General features: G+C 47.3%; 1 protein-coding gene across 2 annotated transcripts in view; it reads left to right on the top strand.

The window, feature by feature from the left end:
* The window catches only part of LOC122537098, a 57,180-nt gene extending 35,583 nt beyond the window's left edge, over positions 1-21,597 (top strand). The window contains exons 2-8 of one of the 2 annotated variants that reach the window (XM_043670045.1): positions 11,259-11,394; positions 13,232-13,427; positions 15,113-15,323; positions 16,045-16,369; positions 17,331-17,597; positions 17,737-20,752; positions 20,960-21,597. In XM_043670045.1, coding sequence (XP_043525980.1) covers positions 11,259-11,394; positions 13,232-13,427; positions 15,113-15,323; positions 16,045-16,369; positions 17,331-17,597; positions 17,737-20,752; positions 20,960-21,319 — 4,511 coding nt within the window. In that variant the 3' untranslated portion in view covers positions 21,320-21,597. The remainder of the gene's footprint in view (positions 1-11,258; positions 11,395-13,231; positions 13,428-15,112; positions 15,324-16,044; positions 16,370-17,330; positions 17,598-17,736; positions 20,753-20,959) is intronic. The other variant, XM_043670046.1, reaches the window with a different exon arrangement.
* The last annotated feature ends 46 nt before the right edge of the window (positions 21,598-21,643 follow it).

The following is a 21,643-nucleotide window of genomic DNA, read 5'->3' as shown; positions in this document are numbered from 1 at the left end:
GAAACAACGTTATTAAACGCGTAGCCAGTTATCGAGTTCCTCGTAATTGTTGCGTAGGCAATGTGTCAATAACAATCGTGAAATTTTACATAAAACATGACACACTCGTGATACTGTTGTGTCACTCGATTGGTAGGATGTAATCGATGCATGCACACTATTCTCGCATCTGTTACAATCACCGTTTCTTGATTCAGTGGCTAGCTAATGTTTCGTTGCATAATAACTGTCGCACTCTGAAAGCTTACGTATCCTATCCATCGGTTCATTCAAACAGGCATTGTTGCCTGTTCGAATTCGATCGCGAACTAGAGAAACGCAAGAAGCTGGTTAGATCATCAACGAACAAGATCCAAGAGCCGAGTGATTTAAAAACGACACGTACATACGCCGGACGTCTCTTCAAACGTCTATTTTAGCGTGATATTTTATTTCATAAAATAAATCAGCGTCAATTAACATCAACGCTTTTATCTACTTACATGTATGCAAATCAATATCTTTCGCTCTCGTCCTCTTACATAAATCGTCGATAAACAAAATCTTCGCCTGACAGATATTTGTTATACGCCTCGATCAGGGGGTCATCCGTTGTTATCGAAAGCGACGAGAGCCGAGGCAACGATCGATTCTCGTCGATGATTCCATTCGTCAACAGACGAGAATACGTAATCCGACGAAAATAACAAGCTTGTATTACATCGGATCGGAACGATTCCGGTATCCGGCGCACTTAACCGGTTTCTCGAAGTCGTTCGTAAATTATAATCCGTGTCCCAAGTTCAAGCGGCGGGAACGAGCAGCGGAGCTCGTCTCCATTCATGCGTCATTGCTCCAGGGTTAAACGGTTCCAAGGAAGTGTGGCAGCGGTGATTTAATCGCTTTCGGTTTTTATTTGTAATGGAGTCACCGTCGGCGGGATAGTTTAGATACACTTACGATCCACTCTGCGATTTCCCGGTCTGTCGAGGATCGCGAGAGGCTCGCTCGTGAAACACGTGGCGCTGCTCCTCGACTGCCTTGGATCCCAGCGTTTGACGATGCCCCCGATCAATCAAGCGATTCGCGCGACGACACACGCGCCCGTGAAAGACCAGCTGTTCAATCAGAGCGACGATGGAAAAATTCTTCCGTTATCTCGCGTGCACGCGATGACCTGAGATAATGGTCAGACTGTGTGCAACCAGAATGCAAACAGTCATTCAAAGTGTAACCTACGCCTCCATTTTCCAGCTTCGAACCTCTTGACTCCGGACTCGAGCGAGTAATACAGGGCGAGCACTGTTTCCGCGATCAGCTGACTCCGTCGCAGCCTCCGTCTCACGGTTTCTTCCGCGATCGATCGCGAGGATCCTATTCTTCCCCCGTGGAAAGCAAGTGGCTCTCGCCACTCTGCGAGTTCTCAACTCGCGATCTGCGACTCGTGCTCTCGTACACGCTCGTAACGAACAAAGAGCTGCTATTTTGGTGCGCGGCGGCCGTTTCATGGAGGCGAGCGAGCGAGCTCGTCGCCAGATCGGCGAAACGCTTTCACGGAGTCCCTTCGTATTTAGGTCGCGAACGACGCTCTCCCGTTCGCCCTGTGCCGAACCACGCGACGTTGGACACGAGCCTTGATCCAAATTTAGCGTCCGGCCTCTGAAAGACTTCTTCCACCCTCTTCTTCGCGCGTCGTCACGGTTTCACGCGCTACTTTGCGACTCTGAAGCGCTCTTGGCTCTCGCGAAAGACGCGCGTTCTATCCATCGTTGCGTCGCGTTGTCCGCATATAATTCGTACATATAATTCGACATCGTTAACCACTCGAGATTCTCCTATTGACGCACGAAGCGACGATTCGTGAGAAGTTGTTGCAACGTGTTTTATTTATAGCATTAATTGTCACGCGATAAGGACGATCTTGGCCCGAAGCTCCGTCGTTAATGACTCTTTCGTGAGAATACCCGAGTCTTCCGGGTACTCTAAAGTGACCCCTGCACGTGAGATTTGTCTCACCTTATGAATTAAAACGATGTCTCACACAAGGCGGTTCTCGGTAATTTATTCACGAGTGTGTTTAAATATCTTACAATGAATGATAAAATATAACTTGCGCGTCTCTCTCTCTCTCTCTCAATAATAAAAGCTCTAAATCGGTAAAATGGCTAGCCACCCTTATGAGATGTACCTCGCATTATGAATTAAAACGTTGTAACGCGATTCTCGGTATTTAAATGTCCCTAGTGTGAATTTAAATATTTTATATTTTAATAAATGTCTGTCTCTCTTTTAATGAGAGCTTTAGAAACGGCAAAATGGCGTGTGTTTGAAAATTTCGTATGAATATCTTTGTTCATAGGAAACACCAAAGTACGAAATTCTTAAATATTTCAATGTTTGCGATTCTTGCATACTACAGAGTCGTCGTTCTACGCCAAAATTCAGCCCAAACCTAACCCAAACCTTACAGATTAGCCGTACTATAACTGATATCGCTCGATATAGAAATCGATTGCCGACAGCTGCACAAGTTTTCTCGCGCTTTCTTATCAGGTACGACCTTTTTCCCCTTTCGATGCGCAATTCTGCACATTTACCAGAGTTTATCGGGCGACGAGATGCCATCAACAGACCTCTCACCACGATGAAAGAAATTTCGCAAACAGTGCAACGTTTCTAACGCAATTCAAGCTCAGTAGAAAAGTATCAAATATTTGAGAAAATCTATCTTCCAAAAATCACTCTCAAATAATTAATGCTGAGAGATGATTATCGAGGACAGCTGAATTTTTAAAATTATGATCACGTTGCTAGAAATGCAAATAATCTTGAAAACAATCCCTGTGACTCATTGTTAATGATTAAATTTTGCATGAAAGTTCAATAAGCAAAAATGTCAAATGTCCTTTGCGATTAATTGTCCGTTCTGAGGAGATCGTATTTAAATCTAGCTAACAGCTCGGACTTCCCTTTTTTATAATTTGCTGATAATTATAACGAACGTGTACATTTGGTGTTGCCCGATGTGATGTACAAAAGCGAAATCTATAACAACGACGGAAGAAAAAATTTTCGGTCCTGAATCAATTGACACTTGACAATTCATATAACTCAGAATACTTCGCGTAAACGTGAAAGTTTAAAAAAAAAATATTATTTTTCCAGAGATGATGCTTTGTAAAATAAAAAAAAAAAGTTCATCGAGAGCAAAGAGTTAAAAAGAGAATATTTTAGCACGCAAGCTAAGCTTTTCGACACCATGCTTATTTTCAACTTTCAAGCGTTAGATGCTGTTGGACTCTTTTAGCATCGACGAGTTAACTCGTCATCCCCGAAACTTCTGCGTTGCTCGTTTATTCTCGTATATAACGTAATAACCTTGATGCACGGCAGCATTCTCTCTCGCGAAAGAGAGAAAGATCACGTCAGATGTAACGAATGCGGCAAATATACGGAGAGAAGACGTACGACGCGGTTGACTAATCTGAAATTTATTGTTCCCCCGAAGGTCAGGCGTTGTGGGAACCGAAGGTGGGCAGAATGACTCGAACGCCCACGCGACGACCCACACACACACACACACACGCACACACATACATTCTTTCTTTCTCAGGGCCCCACGTAATTGGAAGCGCGACGGAGGGACATCGATCCGCTGCCGTTCCACTCCAAAACACTCGCGCGTCCGTTAATTAGCATTTCGAGCTTATCCTCGCGGAAAAGAGCGGCTCTTATCGTACCTGTGAATCTACCCGGTTTAAACGAATTCGATCGATTCGCTTATCTTGCGATTGCAGCCCATCTAAATCGCCCTCGTTCCAGCGGAACCGCTGTTTCACTCGTTTCTTACGGTACTTCTCTTCGAACGGTGTACGTTAGAAGTTTTGAATGTCCAATCATCTACACTCTCTTGTACAATTTTATAGTAGCAGTTAAATTACGTCGTTTGTTACCGTTGAGTCTCAGAATTCTGTTCGATAGAAAATTGTTTATGCAGCGATGAATTCACGACACGTCGCTTGATAATCGTGACAATAAAGATGATTTATTGGTAAATTGCAAAAATGCAAAATTACTAATTTATTCGATGCACAGCGATGATATATACATGCACAGAGATAAAGAAAATATAAACATAAGGAAAATATAAGGAAACATAAATAAACAATTAAAAATGTATTATGAGTCTTCGTACAGAAACAACAATTTCCTCTATTCCTTTGAATCGTCTCAGTAACGCTTAGTGAACGAGAACTTTTGGCAGTGTATATACCAAAATGGATCGATCGTTTCCATTCGTTGGTGAACGAAACAGCGGGGAACATTCTGAGGGAACGTGTGCAGAAAATATTCGCAGGATGGAGAGTTGGAAGAGTTGGGTACTGGATTGCAAGTCGGTCGATGCCGATCCTATACCGATACGTATATATAGGTGCGAATAATATTCCGCACGGTAGACTGGTCGAACAAACTCGTCGACCGGGTCGATCGTGCTATCGCACGATCCAAGGAGTCCGAAGAACACGGATAGACTATCGTCACGAATGGATAGGTGGGGGCAATCGAACTCGAAACTGGGTCGCATTCGACTCGATCGGTACACAACTCCGAAGGCCTCTTCTGTCCGTGTGTCGTGCTTCTTTCTTTTCTTTCCTTTTCTTTTTTTTACTATTTTCCTTGTGCTTATTCTGGAGGGTTTAATCAGGAAGTAGACCGCTTATCTAAAGCTTCCCATTGGCTGCGACACACGTTCGAGGGATAAAGAGATTATCAGTTAATTAGATTGGTTAACGTGCGTATTGACTCTAGCTCCGGTTGATAATTATGCTCCTCTCGTGAAACGTTAAAGTGCTGGGGGAATAATCGAATCGAACGCTTTTTATTCCGTTTGCCCTCACCTTTGAGACGTAATTGCCTAAGTCCAAGGTAGTTGTTGTACAATCTCCATCGGTCTTTGCTACGTTTTTTTTCTTTGGAACGCTAGGAGAGAAGGACATTTATCAGAGATAATATAGACTTATACCATATTGAATTGAAAAAAAAAAGAAATTTTTTCTGTCGAAACTGAAGCAAAATTTCAATGAGGACGAAAGAAAAGAGAATCGCGTGTATTTACTAAAAAAAAAATCTTTTTTCTTTTTTTTTAAGAAACAAAAACCTCAACTTTAGATCTTCCACGAATCTTCTTTGTTCCAAGGAAGACTCTGTTTTCTACTTTTTCGCACATCGAGCATGTTCGACGAAAACATCCTCTCGTGTCCACAATGCCAAATTTCGAAAACAAACGGAACGAAGTTCGCGGAATCGCCCGAGTGTCCGACAAGCGTCTGCGAGTTCGTTTTCAAAAGAAAGACAGTTCCTTTTAGAAACGCGAGGTGTTTGCGTTCGCTCGCGAATCGATTTGGCCGGCCTCGAGAACGATTTTCCTCGGGTCGTCGTGTGTAACCGGCGAGCAAATTGAACAGCGCGGCCGAAACAATCTGCCGCGAAACACGAGCGGTGCGTAATCCAGTTAGCGAAGTCGGTCGACGCGTTCACGAACGCTCGGAAACGCTCACTACCCGAGCCAGCTGCCAGCTGCCAGCCGCCATAATTGCCAGCGTTAATTTCGCCCCGTTTCCTAGTAGCGAGAGGCGTCGAAGAGGTCTCGCGAGAAATCGTCGCCGTTCGATCGAATCTTCGCACGCGACAATTTTTGCCCAACTTTCTCCTCGAGTAATCTTCCACGAGTAATTTCTTCGAGCTACGAGGCAATCGGCAGTTTGAATTTGATGGCGAGTTAGAGATAGGGGTAGAGCCTCGATCGGCGAGATAACAGTTCAAACATTGATCGGTGTTACAATGCTCGATGACGTTGCTGCAGCGTCGCTTTAGCGGTTAGTCACCATCGAGAAACGTTCGTTCAAAGTGCACACACTTTCAAAAGAATTTCTGATCGTTGAAAAAACAATTGCATTAGCGGCGGAACGATCGGCGTGACTTTCAGCGGTCAACAACTATTGGAAAAATGAATTATTCAACGACGATTACTTCGTGAAGGAAATAACACACAGAGGTTTATAATAGTTAATTTTAACCTCGGAGGTTTTACTCTTCAAAGGGATTTCGTACCGTTTAAATTTAAAGAGAAAAATATCCGATAGTGCGGAGATTGGCCAGATTCAGTAGAGCGTAGAAATAATAAGACGGAGCTGAATGTTGCTGCGTCAGCTTTCGGATCAGAATACGTGGTTGAAACTCGCGTACGGCTACCGAGAGAGTCACGCGTGACGGGATGAAATCTCGTGAATCGTCACGCGCGGCGGTATCGAAGGACACGAGTGTACACTTACATACATCGTCGTCGTTATTGCGAACAATAGCATGGAGGAAGTACGAGCAATTAAAATGGTGTACTCGGAGTAATCGAGCGGGACTTTGTTCGCTGATCATCTTGGTCTGCTCGCGTATTTTCGCGATTGGAACATTCGCATTACACTTTCTCCCACGCCGTGCGATATAATAATTAAAAATAAAAATAGAAATATAAAAAACGATAGCAATCGCCGTTTTTCGAATAAAGCTGACACTTGTCGCTAAGCTAATGGAACATTAGCGCATCGTTGGGACAAATTGCCAGCCAACTAGCGCGGACGTTACGTAAATATTTAATTGCGGAGAACGCAAAGTCGGGGAAACCGAGCGGCTGCACATTTCTAAAACGATTGTCCGCTGGATCTTTAGCTTTCAATGAGTCCCCCTAAACCGTCTAACAACGCCGCGACGATGTGCGTGTGTATTAAAATTCGTCACACGAGCCCCGATTCAATTAACCTGCGCGCGTGTTTTCTATCGAGCTACGCGAGCTTTCTTCTCGTCCGGAGAACAGCTGAATTAATCGATCCGCCGGGGCAGCAAACTTTTCGCCGAATTAATTGCAAGGCGGCTGTTCTCGCAAGAGGAGAACCGACCGTTTAGCTGTTAAACGTCGCTGGACGCGTGCCGACGTCGCTCGGCTCGTCCGCGTGTAATTGAAGACTAATTGGAAAGCGGAGTGCTGGTAATTTACCGTTTATCCGAGACGAGCGCGCGACGATACGCGTCCGCTCTACTGTTCAAGTTCGCGCACGCACGCGTCCTCCATCTCTAGCGACGTCTCTATTTTTTTTCTCTCTCTCTCTCTTTTTCTCGTTCTTTTTTCCTCTCTTTCTCTTTGCAGTTCCGTCCGCGCACGGACATTCTCGCTCAGACGCGAAGCGCGATCTAGTTACACAAGGAGACGGTTCTCCCGCGCGAGAATGATTGCCGGCTCCGGGTCGAACGGTCGTTCGGGCAATCGTAGCAAGTTGCCTTCGGGATTTGGGTCAAACTACGCCCAGAAGCAAATCCTCCGCAATTCCTGGTACCTTGAACCCGTCCGGTGTCGTGTAAGACGCGTAATCGCGCGCTCCTTTGTAGCTCGCACGAGATTTCCTATCGTCGCAGCGAAGTGTTACAGGCACCGGTAATTCGACCTGACAATTGACCTGTCAGTCGTCTAACGATTTGAAAATCGCGAAACACGTGCCTGGCCATTTTGTCCGTGCGAATGTAGACGAAGGTCGTCAAGGTTTTGAGCAAAAACGTCAAAAGACAAAATCTTCATACGTAGCGAGATCGTCTCATAATGCGAACGAAATTTGCGAACATACTTCCTCCGTGCGATTTCATTAACCCGATGATTGAAAATCGCGTGTAGAAAGTTAGGGAACGTGATTCTCCATCGGCACGAGCACGCCACGACGATTGTAGTTCCACTTTTAGTTGACAGTCGTTTGCTCGCCGTCGTTTGCCTTTCGCGATCCTTGACGCGATCAGCCAACCGTCCTTCCGTTTCTTTTTTCCCTTCGATCCTTCCGAGACGAACGTGGAACGTGAACGAAGGCGGCTGGCTTCGTGCCTGCAAGCTAGAGAAAGCGGCACCGGTACATCTAAAGTCGCGAGCGTGGTCTGCAACGAGGTTGATCGCGCGTCTCTCGAAATCTGCCGGCAGCTAGTCGCTTCTCGCTAGTTCCGGACTCAATCGTCGAAACTTTTCTTGGTCAAAGTCGAGTGGTTAACGTGTGCAGCGTTGCTACAAAAACGCGATCTTTCTCGCGCCGATCGCGCAAGGTACATTTGCGCTTCGCCTCGGGCGGCGCGGATTTTTATGCTCGCGTAGGCGCAGCTGATATTCAGGTTAGCTGTGATCGAATCATTGGAAGCAAAGAGTCGATGGTAATCAACGTTCGCCTCGAGCGGTTTTTTTTTTCGAATCCACGATCATCGACGATCACAGACTCGATAAAGTACATAACGAGATTTTAACATCTTTTTTTCAGTCGCGAACATTGCTTAGCACTCGGTTACGAACCGATCGTCATCAATAATGCAATTCGAATTTCCTCTTGATCCTCGCGACCCGCGTTAATCGAGGAATATTTCCCGGAAAACATTGAAATCGCTAACGAGCAAATAATGGCGCCGATGAGGCAATCTCTTCGTCGCGAAAACAGATAACGAACGCCGGAAGTGCGTTCGTTAAAACAACGATGCCGATCTGACGGATTCCGGCGCGTTAATGATTCTTAAGCGGCATCTCGATATCGTTCTCCAGTTTACACTTTCACCTGGACGCAATTTCCCGTACAAATGACCGGTTATTAAATTCTCGATAGTGTTAATTAACACGACCAGACGAAGAAAGAGAAGAGGAGAAAAAAGAATAAAATAAAAGGAAGAGAAAAAAGTAAAAGCGGAAGATCGTTTTCGGTGTGTCGATCGGCCGAGTCGAGCGTCGCGCAATAACGCTTCCATGCGATAGCGAACTGCATTCTCGTGCTTTACGTAAGTACGACGCTGCTGGACAGTTACGAAACGGTCATTAAACTTCGCTTAGCTCCGCGCTTAGTCCCTCCCTAAACAAATCAATGCAATTTATCCCCCTTGGCGGGCGAAACGCTCGGAAGCGGCCAGGCCTAGGCGCATAATTTCGCTGGTTCGCGGCGGACCCCGCGAACGACCGGTTGCCGATCGTGACTGTTTCGTAAGACACACCTGCGAGTCATTATCCCTTGCCTACCTTGGCTTTCCCTGGAAATAAAGCTATTCTCTCTATCTCTCTCTCTCTCTCTCTTTCTCTCTCTGTCGCCAACGTTGACGTTGCAGAACGATCGTTTTCTATTATATCTAGCCGCTAATCCAAATATGTATTTCGCAACAGAGTCTTTACAGCTCGTCGAAACGTCGGACACCGTATCATTTGATGCTTACGGCACGGAGATTTTTGAAGCAGATTTACACAAATTGCAGGTTTACATACGAGGTGAAACTTGTAACGGCGCCGACTTGTAATTTGTCAGTTCATTAACTGTTGATTGATATGTTTTGTTATCCTGCTATCACGTAGTTAGATAGACAGAGAGTGTCTCGCTGAATCGTGGGCGGGAACGAATATTCAAAATTGAATATTAGAATATTCAGTTCGTGTATTGCGATTTCGTGGAATGTCGTGTCGTTGTGAATACAACTAAAAGAAATGGAGCAGATGGAAGAATTACGTTGTCGTTATTGTAAATGTTATAACAAGTGCTCCCTGCATGTTGTGTGCAATCTTCGTATTTTGTTTTTTTAGTACAAATGGAATTTACGTCCATCGTTTTAACTGCGATGACGACGAAATTCGTCTTTCGGAAGCCTCGATTTTTGACAATTACGATAACATCTCGTTTCTAGTGTCTCTCCCTCAATTCGAAAGAACATTTTCCCTCGAACCTCTCTTCTATCGTGCGCATTAGAAAACTGACGTACATGTATGTACAGTCCTTTGTTGGAAACGAAAGCATAGAGAGAAAGAGAAGATGCTCTCATGCTCTTGTGAATAAACATTTTCCATTTTCTGGTAAACTCGGGCTGGCTGGCGGTGCTGGAAATAGCAGCGGAAGCAACGGCCGCGGCTTCGGCGCCTCGACACCGATATACAGGGTGGATCGTGCAAATGTGTCATTCGCAAACGAGAGAGGCCGCGGCAACTCGTCGGAATTCGCGGAGTGCTCGTCGAAATAAAGCCCCAAGCCGCTCGGGTTGTTCTCGATAATTCATCGAACGATTTTCACTCGAAGGATCCTCGAGAATGATCACTCGCGGCCAACGTTCGTGAATTATGTACTCTTTTCCAGTGGTCTCGTTGCTCGCGTTTCTCCGACATCGAACGAAAGTGGATCTTTACCACGCCTGAATCAGCCTACCTTATGAGCGTGTGAATTCATTTATTTACTTATTTATTCATTCTCCACGAGTAAAGAAGTATCCATTGCAAACTGTGACACAATTATAAAAATTTTAAATGTAATGAGGTACGAGACTGAGTGAAAAAATTACAAGGAGAGTACTAAGTAATGAGCGTTTAAAAGATGGAAACGAATGGTTAAAAACATCGATCAAACAACGTGCATTATTAGCGTCGATAAATATAATTCGAATATTCTAGCGTTAATAAGTATAATTCGAATGTTACATCTCGGTGGAATTGTCAAGGTCGTTCCAAGGTTGGCCAAGAAATACCACGACCCTCTCGACTTCTTTCTATTCCAGAAACTTGAAGTCGAAACGCCTGAATCCGATTTTTCGACGGACGTCTCGGAGACCTTACCTTTCGCCTTGACATCGCGACCTACTTTTTCCGCTTTTTTTTCTTTCTCTCTCTCTCTCTCTCTTTCGTCGCGTGAAACTCCGCGAGAATTCGAGTCACTCGCGAGTTCGGTTACCGCTAATAGAACACCTTGGCCGCGAGCGTTTTTCACGTTTCTTTCGAACTTTTGTCAAAAGCGTCGACGAAAATGCCACACCCGATACGTCGTCTCGAACAAACGATCCACTGTCATTCGCTTGCCGGGTGCTTTCGCGAAGTGTGAATAATTACGCGCAGTTAGAGCGGCCGTGTTCGAATCGCGTGCCGGGATATTTCGGTACGGCTGGAAGAAAGCAACTCGTTTGGGGCGGCAAACCGGGACGGCAGAGAAGAAATGAAGGAAAATCGCGTTAGGCTCTCGTTGAAACCGAGAAATCGTTGACCCGGTCGCGTGCAAGCTTGCGTTCGATGACCATATCGTATGAAATTTTCATAAATACTTGGCAACGCGCGCTGAATAAAACACGCGGGCGCGTTATCATGGACGACGATCGATTTCCCGTACGCGAGACTCGCCAAGGAGGAACGGGTGCGTCGCGTCTCTCTCTATCCTCTTTTGCGTCTGAATAATTGCGATATTTTATTGTTACAGTGGTCTACTGCGACTACACCGCCTCCGGAAGGTCGCTGCAATTTCTCGAGGAGTACGTCGCGAAGGATGTGCTGCCATATTTGGGCGACACCCGAGCGTCCACGTCTATCTGCAGCCTGCAGTCTTCTCTGTTCAGGTGAGTCGATCGAAAGACGGCTTCTCTTTCTCTCTACTTACTGCCAGCGTGATACTTGGGCCACCAAACGATCGCGATAACGATCGAGGTTGCGGCCGAGGAGAAACACACGCGGCGCACGCGTTTATGCACGGTCGGCGGAGCGTCGAGCGCGACACATCTCCGGCGCCCAAAAGCTGCCGACTTCCCAGAACCAATTTCAATTACTGGACAGCTCATTAATCGAGAAATTGTAGCTACCCGCTTGACGCGATAGCTCGATAGCACGATGCAACTCATCGTTTCGAGTTTGTTGTTAGCGTTGCGTCGCCTTGCGTAGAGTTACTGTACGCATGCATGTATGTACATAGTCGCGAATCGCATCGTTAGAAAGTAGCCGAGTCCGCGGTGCGCGCCGTGAATTCGTAATCGGCGATTTCCTATGCGAGATTAGCATACCGTGGCGCGTGCAACGTGCAACGATTCCGGTTTACGTACCGTTTCCGCGGTAAACGAGACTCGTTTTCTGCGCCGCTCGACCGTGCTCGACCGGCCAGCCTTTCTATTTCGCCGCCGGCCCCCGTGGAATTCTATTTCAGCCTCGATTCCACGCGTTCCGTTTCACATCTCTGTACACCTCGGTTTTGACCCGCGTGCACGCTGGCATACATACATACATAGTTTTCGATCGAATCGCGGTGCCGACCCCGTTTATCCCTAAATCTTACGCGGTCGAACGTGTGTAGGGGGTGGTTCCGCTCGACGTCCCGTTCCCTGGCGTCCCCAGATCAATATCCACCGAGTCGAGCCCCGACCGCTTACCGGCCGGCCGACTCCACCACCATCACCACCACCGCCAGCGACCACAATAACGCGAATTCCTCGTTTCGCGCGAAAACCGTTTGCACGATTCGCTCGCGTCGGACTAGTGGCACGCGGGGTGAGAGGTCAGAGAGAAAGTGCTAGGAACGGCGATGCTTTCGATTTGGGAAAACTGTGGCGAAAGTTGCGACTTTTTAGCACTGAGACAGTGTCTCTCTCGCGCGTCGCGAAGTATCAATACCTGGTAGCTGCTAGAATTTGTTCTTAATTTCGGGAACTAGTTTCCAAACGAACGAATTTGCGAATTTTACGACGTCTCTAACGAAGATTTGCTTCCTCTTCTCTTAGGAGGGTAAACGCGAGTCTCGTAATTTGAATTCTTAATAGCTCGTCCGTCGTTTAAACAGTGGAAGATTTAAGACAGTTAAGAATACGGAAATTCGTAACGAAGCGCTTTCTCGAAACGACAGAGAGAGAGAGAGAGAGAGAGAGAGAGAGAGAGCTTCGCGAACAGAGGAACGCGAATAAACTGGCTAACGAACAATAAAATGATCGATGCGATGTACAGATAGTACTCTATCTAAATCCATCGTGGAACAAGCAGTTCATATAACCGACGTTTATATAACAGTTGAGATTCAGCTCGCAGATTCCCCTCGCTGTCCGATGCATTTCATTCGTACAACAATCCACGCGTTCACGAGCGAAATTCAATCTGCTGAAATTCGTTCGATTGTTCGCTGACCAGAACTTCGTTGCCGTAAATGGACGTTGTCGAGTAAATGAAATCCTCCTGTAATGGTCATAAAGTCCTGCTTGCATCTCTCTCTCTCTCTCTCTCTCTCTCTCTTTCTCTCTGTTCGAAACGCCATCGAGGCAAGGCGACGCGAAACCGCGAGACACGCGTTCTTGAGAAAGGCAGCCTCGTTTGTTCTCGATTGGACAAACAAACCGCGAGTTTACGCGGATTTACGATCGTTAATGACCGGGGGAGGACTCGTCATTCGAGGTATCCTAACGGCAAGGATCGTTGCAGACACGAAGCCAGAGACATTGTTCGACATGCAGTGGGAGCTGGCGAGCAGGATGCTGTATTGTTCACTGGTCAAGGCACTGCGGCTGCCCTTTGTACGCTTTTGCGACACCTCGATCTCTCCAAGTCCACGGTGGTCTTCGTGGGACCGTTCGAGCATCACGGGAACCTGCGACCTTGGCGAGAATATGGAGTCAGGGTAAGGAGAATCGCTTGTTCATCGAATCTATTTTTACTTGTTTATTTAATTGGGAAGAAACTTGCTAAGGAAAGAAAAGGCACTTGTTAAGAAAAACAACGATACAGTAAAATATAGACAGATGCAACCGAAATGAAAATGTAAGTGAGATAATAAGAGGAATAATATCATATTTTGTTGAGAAATTATAGTGTCATATTTTTGTGAAAGAAATTTTGCTTTTCGTATTTTGTATTTGTATCTGAGATTGAGAGATCGAGATTAAGGTGTTTAATAATTTTGTTGGTTATGTTAGAAATATCGAATTGCTCAAGTTTGAATCTTGGATCGAAGGAGATATCTGAAAGGTGCACTTATATTAAATTCCTGTAGTCCTTTTTTAATTCTAGACCATCCGGACTATTATAGTTTCATTCAAATTAATCGTGTATTGTTCGAAATATTGTTATTATGTGTTATCTTGTTTCTAATGTTGTAAAAGAGAATTAATATCAATTGGCAAATTGAAATAATTTCTATATTAATATTGACATTAGCTACAAATTCCAATTATTAAGCTAATTATAATTTCTAATTAGATTTCCATCAATTATAATTTTCATCAGATATAAATTCCAATTCCTGTTAAACTTGTTACAATTTCTAATATAAATTACAACGAATATTAATATTGACATTAGATATAAATTCCAACTGTTGAACTAAAATACAGTTCACTTGAGGATTAAGTGAACGTTCGACAAATCACCAAAGAATATAGATTCGTTCTATATGTGAATGTGTAATATTTTTGAATCCAAATGTAGATTCAAAAAAGAAAAAAAAATTCGTTCGGAAATAGAGATTTCTTTGAAGCTTTAACCTGTTAAAAAATCTGTTTCAAATTAATTAATCTTTAATAAACGGAGAATCTCGAATGTTCGATGCGTTCAGTGACGGTGTTCTTGGCGTTTGAGTGTTCCGACAGGCATTGAGAGTTCCATTGAAGATATTTTCGAGTCACACTATTCAGAAATCTGTCCTCGAAGGATATTCCTGTTAGTATCAAGTCACTTGAGAATGAGTTACGATTAACCATTTAACGAGGTAATTTCGAATAATTTACCGACTTCCTCTCCCAGCGCGAAACAAATAAGACGTCCACGAAATGGACCTAGTATCCGAGTCAAGAAGAACACAAGTTCTGGTGCGCCTTTGTGCGCCAGAATTAAAGGAACCCTTTGGACCGTTCCTCCTCGCGAGACTTTGAATAGCCTTTGACACTTCGCGGAACACGAGCACGCGGCGCACGCTCTTCCGGGAGGAAGTCATTTTCGGTACTTTCCTTTGAAGTTTCCAACTCGTTCCAACTCCGGGAAGTTGCCATTCAATCCGAACGTCCCGTGACGACTTCTCGCTAAGTGAAAAAGAATTCTGCCGCCTCGCGTGTTGTTCGCGTGAATCGCCTGTATCAGAACGGACGGAACACGTTCAACAAGTCAGACACACGTCGAGAAACGCATGGAATATTCAGCAGCGGAGATTGACTCTGAAACTTTAACCGGCTGGTCTTAAGTAAGGTCTGGCCTTCGTACGATCGATAAAAACATACCGCGGGAAAGTAGAACTCTAAAAGTAGAACGTAGGAGGAAAGTGGAAGTGAGAGGGGGAGAATAATCTCGAGATATTCCTGACGATCGGCGCAGATAGTACGAGTGTCGGAGACCCGGGAAGGTTTCTTGGATCTGAATGATCTCGAGCGGAGCCTGATCAAAGTACGGGGCGAGGGTGTTACGCAAATGATCGGATGCTTCAGCGCTGCCAGTTGCATAACCGGGGTTTTGGCAGATGACGTCGCCACGACCCTCCTGCTGCATCAATACGGGGCACTTAGCGTCTGGGATTACACCACAGCAGGTAACGATTCACGCCGATATACACGGGTTGAAAACAACCGAAGGATGTTGGCGTAACGTAATGTTTGTCCCCTTTTACGACGAAAATATATCATCGCGCGACCATTCAATCCTGATCGATCAGCAGAGATATTACATATGTATATGCGAGGTTGCGTAAAACGTTGTCTGAAATGTCTGACTGTCGCTATTTATTTGATTGAAAAACGAACCCACAAAGATTGAACAGTATTTGAAAGTTAAGTTTCCAAGTTGTACAAAATAGATGAATATCTAAGAAGAAGAGACTCTATTTCTAGTATTTAACCCTTTGCGCTGGCAACTGGTTCGCGGACCATAACGAGTGACTGAACCGTATATAATAAATTCGTCGCTTTCTTTTTCCTTTGAACTCGTCGGTACAATGTCACCGGATAGAAATGATTCAGAAATAATAAGCTTATCACTTTGTTTTGCCTGGGTTAAAATGTAAATATACTTAAAACTAAGAAAATGTTGCAACTGGGGACGTACAATTGGCACGTCGTTCCAGCGCAAGAGATTAAAGATCGATCTTTAAGAAGAAAGATGCAACTCGAGTAAAAGATTTGGTTACACACATGGAACGTGACGATCAGACTAATCCAGCAGTTACCACAGAGACACGATCTTTTTTCAGTCAAAATTTCCCGCAGATTCTTAACCTAAGTACACAGCTATTCTACAGTACGCCTACTTTTCAGCGCCGTACGTGCAGATCGATATGAATCCACATCTGCCCGGCGTCGGGGAAACGACCGTGTACAAAGACGCGATTATTTTCGCCGGGCACAAGTTCATCGGCGGAGTTCAATCGCCCGGCGTGCTCGTGACCAAACGGTCCCTACTGAAAGATAAAATTCCCACGGAGGACATGCGAGACTCGCACCACTATCACCGAGACTCGGAGCTGCGCGAGGAGAGCGGCACCGCGGGTGTCGTCGAGAGCATCAGATGCGGACTGGCGGTGCAATTGAAAGAAAACGTCACGCCACGAGCGATCGTCGCTCGTCAAGATAAAATTTCCAGGTACGTCCTTTTCTTCCATTTCTCTTTCCAAGAGAAGACTCTGCGAATTTGCGCTTTCTTTAGTCGAAATCGATCGGGATCGATCTCTCGCCGATTTCAGCGATCGTTCGAAAACAAATCCTCGTTAAACGATCTTGATTGCCGTTTTCGATCCACGTTTCCAGCAGGCTCTTTGTTTCGAACACGAGTTTCGTGATACGTGCCTCGCTTAGGGGAAAATATCGTTGATAGCCGAGAATCGAGTTGATTTCCGAAGCGGCTACGATTCGACGAAAATCGATCGGCAGTGAGAAACTACTTCTTTTATTGCGGATGGTGGACAGAAATAGCCTGGCTATTTCTTTTTTAGTCAATGGTAGACCAAACAATCGCGTGGAAAAATTGATACGACACGTAGAGAAATTGCAATTTTTCTCACATTGCTTCTCAGCATTTCCTATTGTAAAAATAAGGCGTCATTAATCTCGAAATCCGTATATTAATTCTTATCGTAGCAACACTGAGTTAATCTCTTGGCATACGAATTAAATAAAGTGGGTAACTTGGAATATAAGATACAAACATTGAAAACGGCCGTATCAAGCATGTGAAAAAATATTCTTTTACATCCTTGTATACGTATCCTGCGAACGTTTCATTGTCGATTTTAGCTTTGGAAACGCACGACGTCTCCCAAACGTCATTGTGTGCCAACAGTAAATTTCCGACACTTCTAACACTTACGATAACAACTTTGGTCAAGTAAACAATTAACAGAAAATTTCATTTTTCAATATACGCACGTGTATAGCTCGTAGTCGTAGATGAAACGTGCAAAGTTTACGCAATTTTTAATCGATCGCGCGAGAGAGAAAATAGCCCTGATCGATTTCGGACGAAGGCTCGACGACGTAGTGTAGAGAATGTTTTCAAAGATCGGGGCGATCGTATTTGTAAAACACACGTTCGATGCTTCCTGCAGGCAAGTGTTGGCGCACGTACGCACGATTCCGGAACTGATACTGCTCGGCAGTGGCTCGCAGAATGTCAAGAGGCTGCCGATCTTTTCGTTCATGGTGCGTCACCCGCGCGGCACGTTCCTCCACCACAACTTCGTGTGCGCGGTGTTGAACGACGTGTTCGGTATACAGGCGCGTGGCGGTTGCGCGTGTGCCGGACGTTACGCTCACGACCTGATGGGAATCGACCAGGAACTCGCCAAGGAGTACCAGAGGGCGCTCACAGAGGGGTAAGAGCAAGTGGAGAGAAAAGTTTCGGTTCAATCGTGTGTCGATTCCGGTCGCGCGGTGCTGCGCGAAGGAATCGTACCGTTGAACAATAAGACAGCTGCACGTAACCTAACGCTTGTTAATTTGTCTCGTTTCCAGGGAACGGAACAGCGAGAACGAAGAGAAGAACGCGGAGGGTTTGAGGCCAGGTTTTGCGAAGCTCTCGTTCCCTTATTTCATGTCGGAGGCGGAGGTGGCTTTCGTGCTGGAGGCATTGAAAATGGTAGCGACCGAAGGCTGGAAATTGCTGCCGCAGTACGTGCTGAACCCGGACACGGGCGAATGGCGGCACCACACGAACAGCGTGTTCAAGGAGCGAAAGTGGCTCAGCTCGATCAGATACACGGACGGGAAGATGAACGCTTCCGAGAGGCGGGTATCCGGCTCTGGCGTACTTCCGCAGAACTACGGCGACTGCCTGCAGACGGCGCGCAACATTTTCAACCGGGCACGGAAAATGGCCCAGAGGTATCCGCTGCAGATCGATCGTAGCTACAACTTCGTGCCAGAACGTCTGGAACCGTTGCGGTGGTTCATGCTGCCGAGCGAGGCGCAGGATCTTCTCCTCGGTAACTCGCAGAACGTGAAGCAGGACGTGCCTTTCAATCCGATGCTATCGTGGAACAAGCACGGCCATCATACGCCGACCACCACTCACGACAGCCTGGTCAACAGTCTGGCCTTGGCCAACAGCATTCGCCGGTTGAACAGCGACATTCCGCGAACTGGGAACGTACCGATTTCGCAGTCGAACTCGCCGAGGCACCGAAGCCTTCCGGTATTGAGCACCGTCAGGAGAACGTTGTTGAACGCGGCCGAGTTCCAGTCGACGTCGAGCTCCAGTCCGACGAGCAGCAACGAGGAGGACCAGTCGTCACCGGCCGTCACTGTAGTCGATCGAAACGCCGTCGACTCGGGCGGTCAAAGGTCGCCTGCCACCTGCCCGAGTTCCCCGATGCCGGTGAGATTCGCGGTTGGCGAGGCGGTCACGCCGTCGGCCCTTGGCGGCATGTCGCACGCCGGCAACAGGCCAATTAAAGAGCAAAGAGATCTGATGGAGTCTGCCAACACTGGTCGTGCCAGGTGCAACTCCCTCGGTAGCACGGCCAGCGGCGGTGGCAACGATCCGAGCAATCGGAACGTCGCGTCCTCCTCGTCCTCGCCGATCCCGCCGCTTCCGCTCAGCCCACAAACTTTGACCAGCCTCGGTCTCAGCGGAAACAACGGCGGCAACCAAACGAGGCACAAACGACATCACTGCAGCTGCAGCAGCCAGACGGAGCTGAACTCTCTGGAGTTGGACAACGGTAGCCCGAATCACTCGATCTTGTCGTTGAACTATCACAACGCAGCCTCGCCGCCGTCCTCGTACTTCTCTGTTAGCGACTACACGGATAAATTCGTCGGCGGTGGTAGGTCGTCGCCGATCTCGGATCGAAACGGCGGTCAAAGATCGGAAGACGATCTGCGAGCTTACGTGAAAGAAGTGACGAAGGAGTTGGCGACGGAGATCAAGTCGGAAATCCGAGAAGTGATATCGAAGGTGGACGATGCGCTGTCCGAGACCAACACCTCGGAGAACACGCCGCAACATCACTCGCGTAATCTGAACGCCATCAGCCAGCTGTCCGCGGAGGAAAAGCAAACGAGACACGACTCGTTTACGGCGAGCGATATCGCCGAGTACTTGATGGAATTTTCGAAAGAAATGGCCAGCGAGGTGAAATCGGAGATCAGATGTATGGTGAACGCCGTGGACGGATTGCACAGACACTCTCCGGACGCGTCGGCGTCCGACGTGTCGTCGAACGGTTGTGGCTCGCCGGATCGGGGGAGGATCGTTCAATCCTCTTCCTCGCCCAGAATATCGAGCGCCAGACGAAGCGGGCCGATAGAGATCTCCGGGAAGGTCGGTGAGCTGACGCAGCAAGAGAGCAAAGTGTCCAGCGAATGTTCTTCGGACGAGACGGTGATCTACGTGATGAAACCGCCTGAGAACGAACAGATCGCTGTTCGCAGCCAGTCGCAGAAAACGGACGACGAAGAAGTTTTGGACGACGACTTGAACGACGACGATTCCCAAGAACGCGGTGGTTTGGAGATTGGCGACGCGCGGAAGATCCTGCCGAAAATTTACTCCGCGGTGAATTCCGTGAGCTCGCAGGATAGCGGTATCAATCTGTCTTTTCACGAGAGCGACAAGTCCCTGGACTCGATGGATTTGAAGCGTAGCAGCAGCGCGGAGTCCAATTCGACCAACAGTTACGGTCGCAAGCCTAGAACTGCGTCGATGTCCGCTCTGTCGAGCAAGTCCAGCTGCAAGCAACAAGTCCGTCAAAACGACGACTTCTCCGAGGACGAGGAGTGTTCGAGCGACCTGAAGGAAGAGGAGGACGGCGACCTGGGTGCGACGTTCGACACGAAAGATGGGAAAACGCCAGAGGTATCTCGGCCCCAGTGGCACTGCCCGCCGAAGAACATCTGGAAGCCAGCGGTCGAGGCTATGCAAGAGTTCGACATGATTCGAGACAACGACAGAGTGCTGATCTGTTTGTCGACCAACGGCAAGAGTTCCTTGTCGTTGCTGCACTCGTTGCACCAGTATCGATTCTACGTGAGATCGAAGGGCGTCGACTTCGAGATCGGCGCGGCTACGGTGAACGCGCCAAACCGATCCGACCCGCTGGAACTGATGACCTACCTAAAGGCCCTGGACGTTCCTTACTTCTACGAGGAGCAAAGCAGCGGCGAGCTGTCGAAGACAACCGGTAACACGGAGAATCATCCCACGGAGGAAGAAACGTTAGACGCGAGCGGAGCGTGCAGCTTCTGCAACCGTGAGACCAGGGCGCAGTTGTACACGATCGCCAAGCGACACAATTACAACGTGTTGGCGGTTGGCCAGCATTTGGACGACCTGACCGAAGGTTTCCTCGTCTCGGTGTTTCACGGTGGCAAACTGAAGACCATGAAGGCCCACTATTACATACGTCGCCAAGATCTCAGGGTCGTGCGGCCGTTCGTGTACGTCCGGGAGAAGGCGTTGAGACAGTTCGCCGAGAGCAAGAAGCTGTTGGCTTCGTGGGAAACCGGGTCAAGTGACCTTCCCGAGGTGAGCTTCTCCTCGCTCTGACGTTTATTTATATCTTTAATTGCTTCCCGCGGTGCGTCCTCCTCTCTTGCCCCTCCTCCCTGCTCCACTCGCTCGCCCCTGTTCGCCTTTAATTAGACGCAATCGATAATTCTCACGCACCGCTCTTGACCCGGTCCGATTTCAATCCAGCGTCCGTTCTTCGATAGAGTCAGCTCCCCGGTTCTGTTACAGAGGCAGAAGCAAAGCAAAGAGCTGATCCTTCAGCAGGAGCGCACCTATCCTCGACTCTACTGGTCGTTGAGGACCGCGTTGCGGCCATTGATCGACTCATACGGACAGCAAGTCGATCTGGATCTCGCGTCGCCCGTGGGAAACAGTTCGTCCAGCGTGGCGACTAGTTCCAGCGGGTCCAGTTGCAGTTCGAGCAGCGGTAGCGGTGGACCCAACAATGGATCCATCACCACTACCGGTGTCAACAGCCAGCAAAAGAGGCAGCGAAGAGTGAAAACGAATTCCGCCACGACGCAGTGTCAGCCGCAGGAGCCCGACGAGGACAACGACGAGACGGACGAGGAACCGGTCCTCTGAGGGAGACCCGTCGCGAGATGGGATTCCAATCGCGTTTCGATCTCATCCTCGCATCACCGTCGAAAACTACCGTTGTCGGCGTTCTCCGTCGTCAGGAGGAGGCGGTTGCGTTACGCCGCCGCTGTCGCCGCTGCTAGAATTCGAGATCCTGACGGAGAATGCCAAGAGATCGGCGTATGTGGGAATGTCAAGTGAAGTCGGTTGTGAGAGAGGGAATGATCGCGACGAAAATGGATTGACGATGAAATATAACATACATACATACATATATATATATATATATATATATATATATATATATATATATATATATATATATATATA

This window comes from Frieseomelitta varia, unplaced genomic scaffold (genome assembly GCF_011392965.1).
Source record: "Frieseomelitta varia isolate USP_RPSP 00005682 unplaced genomic scaffold, Fvar_1.2 scaffold_886, whole genome shotgun sequence".
Lineage (NCBI taxonomy): Eukaryota > Metazoa > Arthropoda > Insecta > Hymenoptera > Apidae > Frieseomelitta > Frieseomelitta varia.
Note: the sequence above shows the minus strand (reverse complement) of the source record. Positions and strands in the feature narration are given on the sequence as shown.